Genomic DNA, 16,581 nt, shown 5'->3' with positions numbered 1-16,581 from the left:
AGGAGGTGACACTTGGAGGGTTTCACCTTTAGGCCGTAGTTTGCCAGAGCTTCAAACACTTCTGCCAGGTGTTTCAGGTGGTCCTCGTAGGTCTTGGAATAGACGATGACATCGTCCAGGTATAACAGGACCGTCTCGAAGTTCCGGTGTCCCAGACAGCATTCCATCAACCGTTGGAAGGTTCCTGGTGCGTTGCAGAGCCCGAACGGCATGCAGTTAAATTCACTGAGACCCATCGGGGTGGTGAATGCGGTCTTCTCCCGGTCCGCCTCTGCTACAGGAACCTGCCAGTACCCGCTAGTGAGATCCAAAGTAGAGAAGAAGTTAGCAGATTTTAATGCAGCTAAGGACTCTTCTATCCTTGGTAACGGGTACGCATTTTTGTGTGTGATACGGTTGACCTTCCTGTAGTCTACACACATTCTCATAGTGTTGTCTTTCTTTTTCACTAAGACTAGTGGAGCTGCCCAGGGGCTACAGCTGTCCCTGATTACCCCAGCCTCCTTCATGTCTCTAAGCATCCCCTTGGTGTGTTGATAGTGTGCAGGGGGTACGGGTCGGTATCTCTCCATTATGGGAGGATGGTCTCCCGTGGGGATGTGGTGTTCTACCCCCTTTACTCGCCCGAAGTCTAGCGGGTGTTTACTAAACACTCTCTCGTACTCTCGAACCACCCGATAGACTCCCTGTTTCTGGTGTGAGGGAGTAGAGTCAGTACCCAAATGCAGTTGCTGACACCAGTCCTCCATTGGTTTCTTAGAGCCGTTACCTTCTTCTGGTTGAGATGGAGGCAAGGGTTCCACGGCCTGTACCGAGCTCTGGTTGATGGTGAACAATTTGGCTAGCGTGGCATACCGGGGCAGGTGTACTTCTCTCTCCCCGATATTTATGATGCGAACGGGCACCCTCCCATGGCATACATCGACCACCCCCCGTGCTGTCAAAATGGTGGGCCTACTGTCTGAGTAGACGGGTTCTACCATTGCTTGGTAGTCTCTACCTCTTAGACCAATAGCTGCCCGGCACCAAATCATCATCTCACTTTTTGAGGGCATGGCAATAGGGAACGGGTCACACATTCTCACGCTACCTATCTCACCACCAGATAGTTCCACCTGTTGCCGCTTCATCAGTGCCCGGATCTCTTTTTGGAGCACACGCTGCTGGCCGGAACTGGCGTTCTTGGCAACCTGCTGTAAAATGAGAATCACCTCTGCAAGACAATTTTCAATCACATTAGTTCCCAAGGTTATTCTAGGGTGACTCTCATGACGGTCTATGTCCACTATTATCAGTCCTTGTGCCGCCAGTTCAACTTTACCGATCTTAATGGTCACCTCTTTGAATCCCACCTGCGGCACGGGCTGACCATTGCTGGCGATGATACTCAGGTCGTCATCTGGGTAGCGGGTTATGTCCGAGTCATTCCAGTACTGCTTGTTGAGCACGTACGGGATGGTGGTGACCTGTGACCCGGTGTCTAGTAGGGCACTCATAGGAATGCCATCCAGTACCACAGGCAAGATTGGACGTCCCCCTACGTATTTATCACGCCAGTTTGATGGGCCTGATGGTCTTATGCCTGGGGGTTGGCCCTCTGCCCCAGGTTGTGCCCGTTTAAATGACAGTACCTTGCCACATGTCCGGGTTGATTGCAGCGGCGGCAGATGGGTCGTCCGTCCTCGTTGTATCTGTCGCTGGGTCTTCCTCTGGCCGGTGGGGTCCTCCTCAGTCGGTGCCTCGGGACATCCTCCGGTCCGGATGCCAGCTGAATCTTTCCTGGAGAAGAGACCTGTAAAGACTGCACAGTTCTGGTTAGCGCGGCAACGCTCTTAGTCAGCTCTTGGACCTGATGGTGCAGGTCTGTAGCCGGGTCACTGTTTAAAGCCTGCGCATCAGCTCCCACAGGCCCTGCAGACAAGGGCGCCGTCTCCTGGTGGTAAGTGATAGCAGGGCGCCTGTGGGTCACAGCGCCACCTGGTGCCAGTTCTCGGAGCACCCGGATGGCTCTGTCCTTGAACTGTGCAAAGTCCAGGTCAGGGTCCTGTAAGGCCATTGCCCGCAACTGGGTTCGGTGGGCATTGCACAGTAGACCCTCAATAAATTGTTCAGTCAACAGCTTATCTTCATTTCCCACGCTGTCAGGGTCTGCCTGCTTAATGGCTCTCAGGGCCTCTTGTAGGTTTAGCTCATAGTCTCTTATACTCTCATGTGCCCGTTGTTTGCACCCATAAAATCTTAGTTTTATTTCGGCTGAGGTGCGGGTGTCAAATGTGTCTTTCAGCCGGGTTAGTATGTCTCTGACAGTCCTCTTCCTCCCAGGTGGCCAGGACTTTACCTCCCTTTGGGCTGCCCCGATTAATTGGGCCACCAGGATGCTCACTTTTTGCTTTTCTGTGAGGGGGTACACCTGGAAGAAGCTATCCAGTCTTTCTCTAAAGTCATTTAGGGTATGTGACTCCCCTGAGTACTGGGGTAGCCAGGTTGCCCCCGGGATATAGGGCATGGTGAATGGCATGACTGTTGCAGCGGTTGCGCTGGTGGTGGCTGTGGCAGTGGAGCTCCCCTCGGTGTCCGGCATCCTCCTCCCCCCTAGTGGACCGTGGCCTACCTTGCGATGCTCTTCTTCCGTAGGCCGCGGCTCCGCAGTCGATCGTCGGGGTTGAGGACCTGGCGTCGCGCTCCGATGACGTCAGCGTCGCTCTTCCTCCCTTCCAGGACCTTGCGCAGCGTCACTGTGTGGGGCGGAGCTTCGGATCCCGCGCGCTTTCGGCGTCCACGCCCCTCTTCTTCCTGCTCGGCGTCCCTAAGATGGCGTCCGATGGTGGGAAGCAGCTGCGGATGGCAGGAAGAAGGCAGAAGACGGCGGGAAACGGTCCAAGATGGCGTCTAATGGCGGGAAACGACTCCGGACGGCGGGAAACTTCACCACAGGCACGCAGTACCCGGTGGTTGCGGGCACGAAATCCTGCCGACTACGCCAAAGTTGACGCGCCCCCTGGGCCTGTGCTGCTGCTGCTGTGCAGGTGGAATACCCGGAGCCGGATCGCTGGGGGTTGTAGTTCTCCGGGGCGGCGACCCGGTCCGTGCCCAGGGTGGTCAAACCAGTGGCAGTCTAAATGTTGTAATAAGTGTCCGACTACGCCACCCGTGGATTGCGGTCAGTGGGGACCGCCGCTGCGCTGCCGACCGCTGAGGCTGATGTTGGTTGCGCAGCCGAGTATGGGATAACTCCCCACGGGAGGAGTATTGCCTCAGGGCAGCTAATGTGAGAGATGATGGGAGTGATGGTGTGAGCGTCCCAGTACTAATGGTGCTGGTGCGGCAAGGAATCACAGAGATGTGTGGTGCAGTTCAGGGTCTTTACTGATGGTACAAGGCAGACCCTCCCGGAAGTACTGGCTAGTATAAGGGGCCTGGTCAGTCTGCGAGCAAGCAGGAGTTCCCCTGGCCAGGTGGAGTTGTAGGCCTCCCCGTTTATCTGCACTCTTCCTGGCTACCTTGCTGTCAGCGGTTACAAGTAGCCCACGTCCCTGAGTATACCGTGTGGTGCTCACCCGTATGGCTGGTGACTTGGGGCCTTCTGTTAGCCTCCGCTCCTGGATGGCGGCGCTGGTCCCTTCTTTGTGACTGAGCCTCCGGGCTTCTATGGCCAGAGGACCTGGAATCCCCTGCCGGCTGGTTTCTGCTGCTGGGTTTATATCAGTCCCCACAGCCTCGGACTCCTGTGTCCGATTTTAGTGTCTTCGTCCAGGGCGAGCTCTGCTCAGCTCCAGCCCCTGGACTTCAGCTACTGCTCCTCCAGTGCTCCTGATCTCACTTTCCCTCTCCAGACTCTGCAGCTTCACTCTGACTCCTCTAATCCCGCCCCAGACCCAGTTTATAAGGGCAGATTCCTCCCCTCCCAGGTCTGGGTGGGCCGTGTTGCATGTTTAGGGCTCCTGACCAGAGAAACCTCCCACTTGCTCTCAGACATAATATCTCTATTACTGTGGCAACCAGACCCCTGGGGTGTCACATTATACCCTCTGTGCTTTTATTTTACTCAGCATAAACTGACCTGCGGTGCGTGTTTTATATCTGCAACATTTCAATTTCTCTTGCAAGTACACTGAGTTTTATGTACAGATTTTTCCCATAGACTTGCATTAGATGTGGAAAGTCCACAGGTAACGCACGTGCGTTTATAGTGTATTTTGGCTGCGGAAATGCATTAAAGACGCATATAATCAGCACATGACTATCAATAAAGTTTTGTCAAAGCACAATACCTGGAAATGTTAAGAATAAAGCAGCTTTGATTAAAACATGACATATCAACAAGAGACAAAAACCACAGCAAAAATTGTGCCGAAATTCTGCAGCATCAAAAGCTCATCATGGGAATGTAGCCTTAGGCCATGTGTGCATGTTGAATATTTTGTGAGGTTTTTTGCATTTGTAAGCCAAAACCAGGAGTGGGTGATAAATACAGAAGTGGTGACGTGTTTCTATTATACTTTTCCTCTGGCTGTTCCACTCCTGGTTTTGACTTACAAAAACTGAGGCAAAAAATTCATCAAATACTCAACGTGTGCACGTGGCCTTACAGTGATTTTTAAAATCCGCAGCATATCAATTGTTTCAGTGTTTTTGCAGTTTTTCACCCATCTAAGGGCGCAGTCAGATGGCCGTATAACACGGACGACGATTGCATTGCTGTGCTCGAACTGACCGACGGCTTTCCTGAGAGCATATGTTTCTCTGCAGCTGTCACGCTCAGGTCAGGAGAGCTGCTGGCCAGTCCAAGCATTACGGTAGGATCATCGTCCGTGTTATACGACCGTCTGACTGTGCCCTAAATGAAAGGGAAAAATGCAGGTAAAACCGCATTAAAAAAAAAAAACACACATTAAACTCATTTTCCTATCAACAAGCTGGTTTTTGCAGCAGAAAAATTTGCCGCTAATACTCAATGTGTGCACATACCCATAAGATAAAAGTCCATCACTTTTTGTCACCTTGGTAGTGTAGCATAGCGACTTTTTAAAAATCACAAATAATAATAATGTTGGACACTGTTTCTTCAGAGGCATACATATCTACAGTGCTATACATATAGGCACACCTGATTTACCCATAAAGTGAGAAACTCATGGAAAATTTTAAAAATATAAATTTTCACATACAATAAGAAAAGTTTCATTAAAAGCACACAAAATTGGCACAGATGGCACCCAAAAGTTTTGCAGCTATACCTTGAGAATAAACTCTAAATAGCCTTTATTCAGACTTTGGAAATGCGCTTTTATAAAATGTTTTCATTATTGTGATGAATAAATGAAAGTGATCATCCAAATGTGTCATGTTTAACACAATGACCAATTATTTACAGTATCTTTGACAAAATTGGCTTTCACCTTTTATGGATTAAGAGGTTGAAATGGATGTTCACTCAAATATTTAGAGACATTAGTGGATTATGAATTCGTGTGTGAAGAAAAAACATTGGCAAGAAACCACAATTACATTCTGAATTAAACCTTGGTACTGGTGGAAGCGGGAGACACACCTGTTTGAGAATGTGACTGTGTTCTTATTTACCTTTTTGGAACTTCAACAATCTCCAATATTCAAATAACTTCCCAGACACACATATCTTATTACCTATAATTACACACCCACTGCACACACACCTGCTATAGAAATGTTTAAAGATTTCCTAATCTCCTTTGCAAATAGATGATGTGTCAGATCATTAATTACCTTCACTCACATGATATAAATAGAGTCTGCTGAACACTCTGGGATTTACACCTCCAGCAGTTGTTCAGCCACAGTTACAATGGTAAGACCTTGATCTACTATTAATAATACTGCTAAGCTTTGAAAAAAAGTTTGAGGATGTAGATCCAAAAAGAAACAAAATATATTTGCATTCAAAACTTATTTTATTTCTTGTAATGGAACATTCAATCATTTTTCCAGGTTTTGCGTAAACCGGTGTAGTTTGGGTCTGTATCTACAGCATGTGCCCCTTTTTTAACCGCACCTGTAATGTCTTGTGCATGAGCACTTGATACAACTGCAGCTCCAGTCTTTCCTTGATATACTGTTACATAAACTCCTTCTATAGTCCTTGTTGGCCACTTATCATTCCACCTACCACAATTCTTGGGACATTTCCTTTCACTCCTAATCTAATGTTTTGGGTTTGCTCAAGAAGAATTTCTGACATCAATTGTACAAACGTGCCTATTTAATAACATGATCCACATTAAATTAGGCTCCTCTATGGTATCTTTTGATTATGAGAAATTAAGCATGTCTGAACATAGAATAACTTGTTACATTCCAATCACCTACTATCTTGGGCTTAGCAATGATTAAAATATGCATTAACATACTGTACTTTCTTTGCCACTTAAAAATAAATTACAGGAGTTATTCCCCACAGTTATAATTTTCATAAAATGCCATCTTTTTTATAACACCAACAAAGCATATTGTGCTGCATATTAACTTTTTTTTTTTTTTTTTTTTTTTTCTTGACCGTATCGGTTTGTTCAGGCAGTCTAATATTACTCCGGTAACATGACCATTTATTTATGAATACTAGTTATAAACTGCTGTAGACCATATCCAGTGACTCATTGGTTATTTCTCAACTGGAAGCCATTTATTTTCTCTTCTTCATCCAGCACAGACTTATGACTTCTTGCAGCCAAGAGTCATCGCTGCAGAATGCAACACGCAGACCTCTTGCCTGGCCACTTCTAGCGCATGTTCCCTCACCTCTTCTTCCACTACTACATAGTATTTACTCCCCTTCCTTTGTAGGCCCACAAGTTAATAATGCTGCATACATTGTAATTACCCATACACTAAGGGAATCAGATGCTGTATATGTTTTACTCTGAATGACACTCTGGTTTAGAATAAAACCTACCACCAGGTTACAATAATGCAGTCCGTGATTGATTCAGGCAGCACGAATCTAATGACTGGTACCCTTAATTGTTTCCGCCCCAACACATGATGCAATTGCGCTGCTGCTGGCGTCTGATATGCCTGCAACTTGAATAAGTAACGAGGGGCAGGAAGCCAGAGGCTCTCTGCTTCGCAATAGTCTTCAACTGGTGATGCGGCATCTGACGCCTCTCCAGTTGAAAATTTCTTTGTCTCCCTGTGTCCAGTCGCTTATATACTCCTAAGGGAAACCGGGATTCTGAGGGCTGAATAGGATTGCCTGCGTTTGACTTTTTAGAAGTTCATAATCCAACTACCTCCATAGACTTTAGGGAGTCGTAGATGGCCTATAGAATTTTATATAATTTTTTTTTTTTTTTTTTTTTTTTTTTTTTTACTAACAGTATTGTTTGAATAAGAAAGAGAGGAAAAAAAAAATGAACATGGGGACCAACAGTGCTGAAAATCTGTATAGTGAGTCTCAGTTGCAGCCTGACTGTACTTGTGAACTCAACATTCTTTCTGAATCGGAAGGCTGATTACAGAACAACATAACTTTAGGCAGCTACTCCAATTGGTTAAAAGAGGTTAAACCGTAACGAGTTTGATGCCTTGTGCTATTTATAGCAAACCATCCTGTATAATCAAACAGTTTCAGATTAATATGTTGCCCATTTTGCGGCTGCAAACTCTGCCATGCTTCTAGACTTGGTCACTTTAATTGGACTAGTTTTTTTAAGGCTGCTACATGGACATAAGTTTGCAATTACTATAAACTTTGAAAGCCAGTTCCATAATAGAATTTTCTACTGTATGTGAACAAGGGCTTTTTTTTTTTTTCCTTCATAATGTCCATCCTGACCTCCTTTTTAAAAACTATGTAGGTGTGTGTGGGGTTTTGTGGTGTGTGTGTTTTTTTTTTTTTTTTTTTTTGTGTCGCATGGGGAGGAGATAGATATTACAATATACAAACATATTCTAACTGTTCTGTATTGTCCCTGATTCTTCATTGCAGAAAGTTCTTCTGGCTCTCGGTGTTGTGCTCACAGTCTCTGTTGCACTGTCTAGTGCTCAGTGCTACATTGCTAAACCGAAATTTGATCGCAAAACAAGAACCATAGGTAACAAAGTAAATTGGGACCTCCTGTATATGCGTTTAAAATAAAGTTCACTTATTTGTAGGGTGTGAGACCTCTGGGAAAACTCTGAAAAGTTGCCAAATTTTTGCGTAGTGCATAGTCTCGCAACTTTTAGTGTTTTGATGCCAGAAAGGGGCATGGCTACGCCCACCCGTCAGCTTCAATGAAGGTACCAGCACTTTTGTAGGCCAGAACTGTTACTCTAGTCCTTGATGAGGAGCACACCATTAATAAGATGCTCTGAATTCATAAGTGGTGTGTGTGTGCCTCCTAATAAACTGGCCCCATTGTGGGTACATAACCCTAGACTAGGGGTGGGCAATTCATTTTTCCAAGTAGCCACATGAGAGACTGACTGAGGTTCAAACCAACCATCCAAACTTAACTCTGCTCAATATTAAGGGATAAAAATATGAACTAATCAGAATTAAGTGATTCCCTGCTACTGTTAATACAAGTTACAGTAGGTCTCCGGCTCCAGTCTGCACACAGGTCTTAGGAACTATGTTTCTTAAAATTGCAGTCCATCCTGACACATGACTAGGATCGGCTGCTGTTTATTACATTCTTAAAGAGCTACTTTCTGAACCGTGCAAGACATGGGTGAGGATACAAAAAAAAATGCACAGTACAGTGCCTACAAGAGGAGCGTGTGGACATACAAAATGGTGGTGCTGAAGGACCATCTGCCACTGTTACTGACTGTGCCATTTTAGGCAGGCATCCAGGTAGTTCCAGCTGGTGCAGATCAGTTATTTACACTAGTACAGAAGCAGCACCTATGTGATGACCATAATTGTATCCATAATGGAGCACGAATTAGCCTTAGACCTGTCTTGAATACTTGTTATGTACCCACAATGCAGAATTGAAGCAGAAAATTTTTGCCGCGTTTCTGCATGTCCTTGGCAGTAAAAACGCTCGTGGATTTTACACACAGATTTGACTTGCGTTTTTCAAATGCATTGGGACCTCAAATCCGCATGCAGAAATGCACAAATAATGGACAAGCTGCGGATTTTTCCGCAAGGAAAATCTGCTGCAGAAAATTCCGCAGCATGGGCACAGAACATGCTGATTTTCATTGGGCACGGATTACCAGGCATTTTGCAAGCGTTTACGATGCAGAAATTCTGCAGCAAAAAACGCATAGTGGGCACGCAGCTTCCTTAATGTAGCACTAAGGGTTTAATGGCCAATGAAGGTGAAATAACCTTCCAATCTCCACGTGCCTTTGTTAGGTTAATGCCATGTCAACCCATTGTCTCCACACTATCTTGTTACAGGGGTGCTTCTGCCTAACTATTTAAACTCTTTAGATGTAGGAGTCAACAATAATCATGGTGTTTAACTCTTAGACCATATCCCCACGATGCAGAAATGCTCTGGATTTTTCCTGAGCGTTTCTGCATCTCCCTGGCAGAAAAAAACACATGCAGATTGTACATGCGTTTTTTTTTCCTGCCAGGGACATGCGGATGTGAAGCTCCTTCCCCCCCCCCCCCCCCCCCCCATCACTTGGAAAGTGCTTGACAACTTGGTCACACTATATAAATCCATGCAAACAGCATGGATTTATATACTGTGACCTTTAAAGAATGGTAAAAAATAAAAAAATCTATACTTGCCTTCTGATGGCCCCTGGAGTATTGCTTCGCTCCGTCCTGGCTGCCGGCAGCTCACGGTGCACTACACTGAAGGACCTGCTGTCACATGACTATGACGTCAGCGCAGGTCCTTCAGTCCACCGCGAGCTGCCGGCAAGAGAAGACAAGGAGACCGGGGGCCATCAGAAGGTAAATATGATATTTATTTTTTTATTTTATTCTTTTTTACAGGTTCTATGGTACCCGGGTCCGGAGGAGAATCTCCTCTCCTCCACACTCGGGTACCATCCACACATTGAAACGCATGGAATGCGCATCTACAGATGCAGTGATGCGGAATCCATTCGCTCCAATGCAAGTTAATGGCGGCAAAAAACGCAGCGCTTCCGCAAAATAATTCGTAGTGCTGTGTTTTTTTTTCCCACAATGATAATCCGCAGCATGTGCACAGCACACGCAGATTATCATTGGGGAACATGAGAAAATACTGATAGTGGAGCTGTGACTTTATCTGACAATACAGTTTGGCTCCTTCCTGAAATTTATTTATTTTTTTTTCCCTTCATCTTTCAGAATGTGAGCACATGGGAAACCTTTACTCAATAGGAGAAGAGTGGACTGCAAACTGTGAACAATGCTCATGCAGCAAAGATATCATGCAGTGTTGTTCAACGTAAGTGTATAAATAAGTTGTTGCCGTCATCAGTTGCATATAATCCCTATTGGCAACCTGTGTGTGTTGCAAACCTGTCCCCACACAAAAAGCTTGATGCAATTTCACTAAGGTCAGACACTGACCGCTTAGGTCCACTGTGAAAGGTTTGGATCCCCTTCCGTGCCTGGGATGCTGCTCATGAGGGCAATCTGGTAATGGGACACCCAAAACCTTGAGCTCTATAGATAATGAATAGAGCAGAGGCCAAGTGTGCACAACTCTGCTTCATTCTGCAGAGCCATGTTCTCAAAAATCTCTGGGGGCTCAGTCTAATACCCAGTGAATAGCAAGTGCTCTCCAATCTGATGGATCTGGGATAATTTGATAAATAACTCTTTAAAGCGCCAGGTTGATTCTCCTACTCTTTACAGCTACAGCATCATACATGAACCAAAAACAAATATGTTCACACACCTTTGGATAAGCTGGGTAGGTGGAGCATTAAATGGCAAATGAGGTTTAAGGAGGAGAAATGTAAGGTCATACATATGGGAAGGAAAAATGGAAGTCACCAGTACTCACTGAATGGGAAATCATTGGGGAATTCAGAGATGGAGAAGGACTTGGGCATCTTGATTGATAGCAAACTAAATTGGAGTGCCCAAAGTCAGGCCGCTGCTGTAAGGGCAAACAGGGTAATGGGATGTATCAGAAGAGGTATAGCTGCAAAGGATGAGAACATTGTTCTTCCACTGTACAAAGCACTGGTCAGACCACACTTGGAATACTGTGCTCAGTTATGGGCCCCAATATATAGAAAGGATATAAATGAGCTTGAAAAGGTACAAAGGAGGGCAACAAAATTAATAAGGGGAATGGAGGGACTGCAATACCCAGAGAGGTTGGCAAAACTAGGACTATTCAGCCTGGAAAAGAGAAGGTTGAGGGGGGACATAATAAATGTGTACAAATATGTTAGGGGACAGTATAGAGACCTTGCCCGGGATTTGTTCAAAAGGAGGGATATTACGGTAACAAGAGGGCATTCACTAAGACTGGAAGAGAAAAGGTTTCAGCACCAGCATAGGAAGGGGTTCTTTACGGTAAGAGCAGTGAGAATATGGAATTCACTGAGTGAGGAGACGGTAATGTCGGATTCACTAAACCAGTTCAAGCGGGGACTGGATGCTTTTCTAGATACCAGGCAGATTTCAGCATATACTTAAAAATAAAATAAAATAGTAGGTTGATACAGGGATTTATTCTGACTGCTGGTTTCAGAGTCGGGAGGGAATTTTTCCTCAGGTGAAGATTGGCTAAATCATTTGGGGTTTTTGCCCTCCTCTGGATCAACTTTAGCAATTACAGAACTAACAGATCGAACTTGATGGACGCAAGTCTTTATTCGGCTTTACTAACTATGTAACCTACACATAGTGCATACTTGCACACCTAAACAAACATACACACATAATAGAATATTACTTGTCAGGTGTTCAGATGAGCCATGAAAGAGGTTGGCCACATAGCTCAAAGATCAGGTGGAGAGGGCTGCAGAAACCACTGTGGAGGATGGGCAACAAAGTATACTTGTATGAGAGCCATGCTCTCCTGTGCTCCGGGCCTCATGACTACAGGTGAACACTCGCCACTGGGACGCGCCATGCTGCAGGACAGACACTAGCCAGTGAGCACTCTCCTCAGTCTGATTGGGAAAGTGGTCAGCGTCTCTCCCTGCATGACACGCTGCCTTTTTTTAATTCCTGCATTCTGGGTCAGAATGATCATGTATGCTGCTTCCCAGTGGGCCCCTCTGACTTCCACCCATAATCTTGAGTGCCCCCATATGCCCTGCGTGGTCTGCTATGGGCAGTACACCCCTGCCTGCAACAGTCCCCCCTCCACCTCCCCGCACTGGTGATATCCACTCCCGCATTTCACAATACCAAATTGGTTTTAATTATCGTTGCTTATAAAGCTCCAACATTCTGCATTGTACTGATTTTTTGCTAGTAAAGAGGGAAAAAAAAAATGCATGTATCTACAATGTGATATGTCCTTATTCGCTATGTTTTGATTTTGTTACAGGGCATTCACTCCAATATTTGATAAACAGATTTGTGAAGCTAAGTTTAATGAGGAATCCTGTAGTTACACAGTGACCAAAAAAGATAATCCATCTGAAGCATGTGAGATCACGGGAATGGTCGGCTAACGCATCTGACAATCCTGCACTCAAGCTTAAGAGTGTATTTATAGAAGGGCTCTTCTCTTTTTTTTTTTTTTTTTTTTTTTTTCCTTCAAACTGGCTTGTCGCACTTTAAATTATGCCACAACTTAAAAGGCTTTCAAAGCAGTGATATTTTGCAGATGGAGAAAAAAAAATGTGCTGCTGACATTCTTTCCAACATGTTTCTCATCATTTGTTTGCTGTGCAATAGAATCTATAATAACTTGTTCTAGTCTTTATTACTTTAAAACCCTATAATGTACCAATAAGCTTAAGCAATAAATCCAGCAATGAAACATGGTTATAATAAAACTCAGTTTATTTATTTTAAAAAAGTACAATATTTTATGCTAAAATTAAAGTTGCTCCGAAGTGTCTCCATGTACCACAACCTTGGGTGAGATAGATGGATATCTAATACATTTTCCTCATCTGAAGACAGTTTCATTAAGGAGAGCTAGAAACAGGAATATCAACTCCAAATTGACTGATCCTGCAGAAATGTGTCTAAAGTTAGACAATCTGATTTGTTTTGAAGGATCTGTATCTTAAAGGGGTTGGCCCAAGGGAGGGAGAAACATACTCAACTGGCTTTCCTTTCAACACGTTAGTTTTTGCTGCACATATCCATTGGTGGTTACCCTTGGGGCTCTTGACAGAAGTAAAGCAGTCACTCTGTAAATTAAAATATGTATCTAACGTCACAAGAATATTTACTGTAGCAGGTGATTTAAAGCAGATAAAACTGTCATACTGTCTAAAGGCTAATACAAGACCTAAGAAAGGGATTTACTAAACAAAGAATTTGTGTGTCATGCACCCTATCTCATTTAACACTTAAGCTTAAACGCTTTACTCTTGTCTAAAAAGCCCATATCCATACAACTTATAACTTAAAAGACAAATTAAGGCTACGTTAGAATGATTTTCTGAACCAATTAGGTCACTTGCATTTTTATCACGGGGGGGGGGGTTGGTTTTTTTTTTTTTTGGGTGTCATGTTTTAAATCTACTTTATTTTTAGTTTCTGGTATTTGGCTTTGAAAACTCTGATGCAGTCATTTGTGCATTGCATGAGGTTTTGATGCATTTCCATCTCAAACTCACTAAAAAAACACTTTTTTTTTTTTTTTTTAACCTGCAGATTTTCTGCATCTAATACGTCCATGAGAAAAAAATCTGCAAGGGGGGGGGGAGAGTTGAAGTTTTTGAATAGTTGTTTACGGTTGTGAGAGGAGATGAGAAGTAGGTTTGTTTTGCTGCAGTAAGTGTGGATTTGAAAATGGTGAGGGATGAGTGTGATGAAGTGCAATATTTTCTAGCTCTGTCTCTGCTCAGCAACCCTGGAAACCTATCTCACTTCTTTAGACAGGTTGGTGTGCCAGGGTTGCCTATTGATTATGGAAGCTTTGGTATGGGGCAACCGAATCGAGAGCTGCAGCTAGTGTGGTGGTATAAATGTAGTGCCCCGAGGGTTTGGTTGCTACAGGGGTATTGCACCTCAACCAGAGGTGTGATATTCCACTCCCGGGTAAGGATGGAGTATGGACCAGGGCTCAGTAGCTGCACACACACTCGCTCTCTCGCTACAACTGACCATGTCCCTGGCTGGAGTGGGGAGGGGTGGCGAGAACCCAGTGATGTAGGAGCAGAAGGGGACGGTTTCTGGAGCATAGGAAGGAGCTCATTGGGTGCAGGTCACCTGAGCTCAGACACAGAGAGGCAGATAAAAGGTGGGAGCCATCTTTAGAGAGGTGACAGGGAGCAGAGGCTCTGTAGGAGCTCTGCTCAGAAGGCAGGCCGGGAGAAGAGAAGGAGAGACAGGAGTAGAAAGGCTCCAGAAACAAGAAGGCAGAAGGGACCCTAAGAGAGCAGAACAGACAGCAACCGTTGCAACCTGCGTTATATCGGGTGAAGGGTCAGGCTATAGAAGGGTACCGGATTCCCAAGTTGGTGGAGGTAAATTATCCCTCAGCCAAGAACCGGAGATCGTGTTCATCTATTGGTGCCACCCCCCCCCCCCCCCACTGCCAAGCCTGCTAGGAAGGCACCATATGGGATAGCGGGAAACTGGGGGGGGGGGCACGTTTGCCTGCAAAGGTCTGCGGTAGCTGGACAGAAGTTTGGTCACTGCAGGGGCTCGAGAGGCCAGATAAAGGACAGAAGGGAGTCCTGTGCCATACTCCTGAATTGCCTGGGGGTTGACAGAGCCCCTCACCTGGTGGACGCAGCACGGCTTGGGCAGTCATTGCTGACAGAAGTGACATGGATAACAACTGTGAGTAAAAACCCTGGACTGCATCATTGGACTCTGAGTGATTTCTGCTGCGCCTGCACCATCCCCCCCCCCAGCATCCACCTACATTGCCCTGAGGCTACACTCTTCCCGTGGGGAGTTATCCTATCCCTGTGCTGCACACCAACACCAGCCTCAGCGGTCTGCCTTGAAGCGGCGGTCATCCCTGACCGCAATCCACGGGTGGCGTAGTCGGACATTCGTAACTCTACAAATAGACTGCCACAGTATTTGGTCTGACCACCCTGAGCCACGGGATCAGGTTGCCACTACTACCCCCATCAGCACCGTACACTAGAAGGCCCGGTTCCGGGTTCCCCACGGCCCAGGGGGCGTTATATAAAGTGGCAGCAACATCTGCATCATGTAAGGAACTTATGTCTGTAAGAGGGAGAAGGGATTCAGAGTACATGTAGGTCAAGGTGTTTGAGATTTCTGCAAGTTTGTGGAGTGGGGATTGTGCACCTGGAGAGGGAAGATAATGTAAGTTGTAGACAGACAGAGGGAGAGTTAAAGAGGTTAGATAAGGAACAGAGGTGGGTGAAAAGGAGGTCCAGTGTGTGGCCATTTTCTCCTTCCCCCATGACGGCACCACGCAGAGAGGGGATCCGCCCTTCAAGGACAGGAAACCTACAGATAAAAGGGCGGTTCCTCTCTCCCGCATCAGTTGGTTTCCTGTCCTTGACGGCACCCTACAGTCCAGAGGAGTCATACCTGCGGGGTGCCAGAAGATGGACGTCGTGGGATGCCAGGCCCGGCCAGTCCGATCCAGGCAGCGGGGGTCCCCCTGCCTCGGCTGGTGCGGTGTCCTGAAGCGCCACCGCTGAGGTCAGTGGGCCTTTAGTGTGTGCGGAGGGGGGTCTGGACAAAGAGGAGGCCGCCAGGACTGTGCTAGACCCCCCCCCTGGTTGCGGAGATGAGAGCGCCCGGCAGCATGCATTTAAGCTTCCGGGTTCACCGCGCGGGCGCCCCCGGGTAACCAGTCGGCGTGGGTGTCCCCCCACAGGTGCGGGGGAGGAAGGGGGGGGGCAGGTCACTACAGGCACTATGGGAGGGACTCCCAGTGCCTTAAAACACAGCAGAGGACGCTAGTATTTGCTGTTCTGGGCTCTGGCACGCTGCGTGAAAAAAATATACATATATACTGTAATAATGAGTGACCAGGACCTACCTGAGGAGCAGCAGCTACATCCTCAGTCGCCACCACCACCGCCAACCCAACGGAAAAAGGGACTGGAAGAGACGGGGCGCCAGGACCAGAGTGGAAGCGGGCACTCTGGCAGATCATCGCAGTGCAGTAAGGACTCCACCTCGGCATCTTCCAGGAGGACTCCGGCTACAAAGATGGCTCCACCTCCTGAACCGGTACCTGCTCTTCCGTCTGGTTGGTAAGTGAGCTTCGTGAAAGTCCACTTTGTAACTAGGGGCCCTTGCTCTCTCTCTTTTGTCTCCCGTAGAGAAAAAAGAGTAAAGGGAAAACAAAAAATAGGACTTGTGCATTATGCACTGAGGCCTTGCCCACTACTTGGGAAAAGAGACTCTGCAGCTCCTGCATTGAGCAGACTATATGCGAGGGAACCCCGAGATTTGCCTCTGAACTTGGAGACCTAATTAAGTCGCAAGAAAACTAAAAACATATCCCCCAAGTCCACGTCTAGTAGTTCTGAGGATGACAGGGATTCGGACACTTCCACCTCTTCCTCCTC

The 16,581-nt window shown here is 46.3% G+C and overlaps 1 protein-coding gene across 1 annotated transcript; it reads left to right on the top strand.

Annotated features, from left to right (window-relative positions):
- Window positions 1-5,713: 5,713 nt before the first annotated feature.
- LOC141273609 (beta-microseminoprotein-like) lies at window positions 5,714-12,891 on the top strand. Its single transcript, XM_073685675.1, has 4 exons — window positions 5,714-5,827; window positions 7,964-8,069; window positions 10,268-10,367; window positions 12,438-12,891. Exons 1-4 carry the CDS (start codon window positions 5,825-5,827, stop codon window positions 12,562-12,564), a joined length of 336 nt encoding a protein of 111 aa, XP_073541776.1. The 5' UTR covers window positions 5,714-5,824; the 3' UTR covers window positions 12,565-12,891.
- The last annotated feature ends 3,690 nt before the right edge of the window (window positions 12,892-16,581 follow it).

Source organism: Phyllobates terribilis, unplaced genomic scaffold (assembly GCF_046119375.1).
Source record: "Phyllobates terribilis strain yellow unplaced genomic scaffold, ASM4611937v1 Scaffold_5__5_contigs__length_657084704, whole genome shotgun sequence".
NCBI classification, from domain to species: Eukaryota; Metazoa; Chordata; class Amphibia; order Anura; family Dendrobatidae; genus Phyllobates; species Phyllobates terribilis.
This window is presented reverse-complemented; position numbering and strand designations above follow the sequence as displayed.

Coding starts and splice junctions, on each gene's coding strand:
- LOC141273609 (XM_073685675.1), top strand. Junction 8,070..10,267: donor TCGCAAAACAAGAACCATAG/GTAACAAAGTAA, acceptor TTCATCTTTCAG/AATGTGAGCACATGGGAAAC. Junction 10,368..12,437: donor ATCATGCAGTGTTGTTCAAC/GTAAGTGTATAA, acceptor ATTTTGTTACAG/GGCATTCACTCCAATATTTG.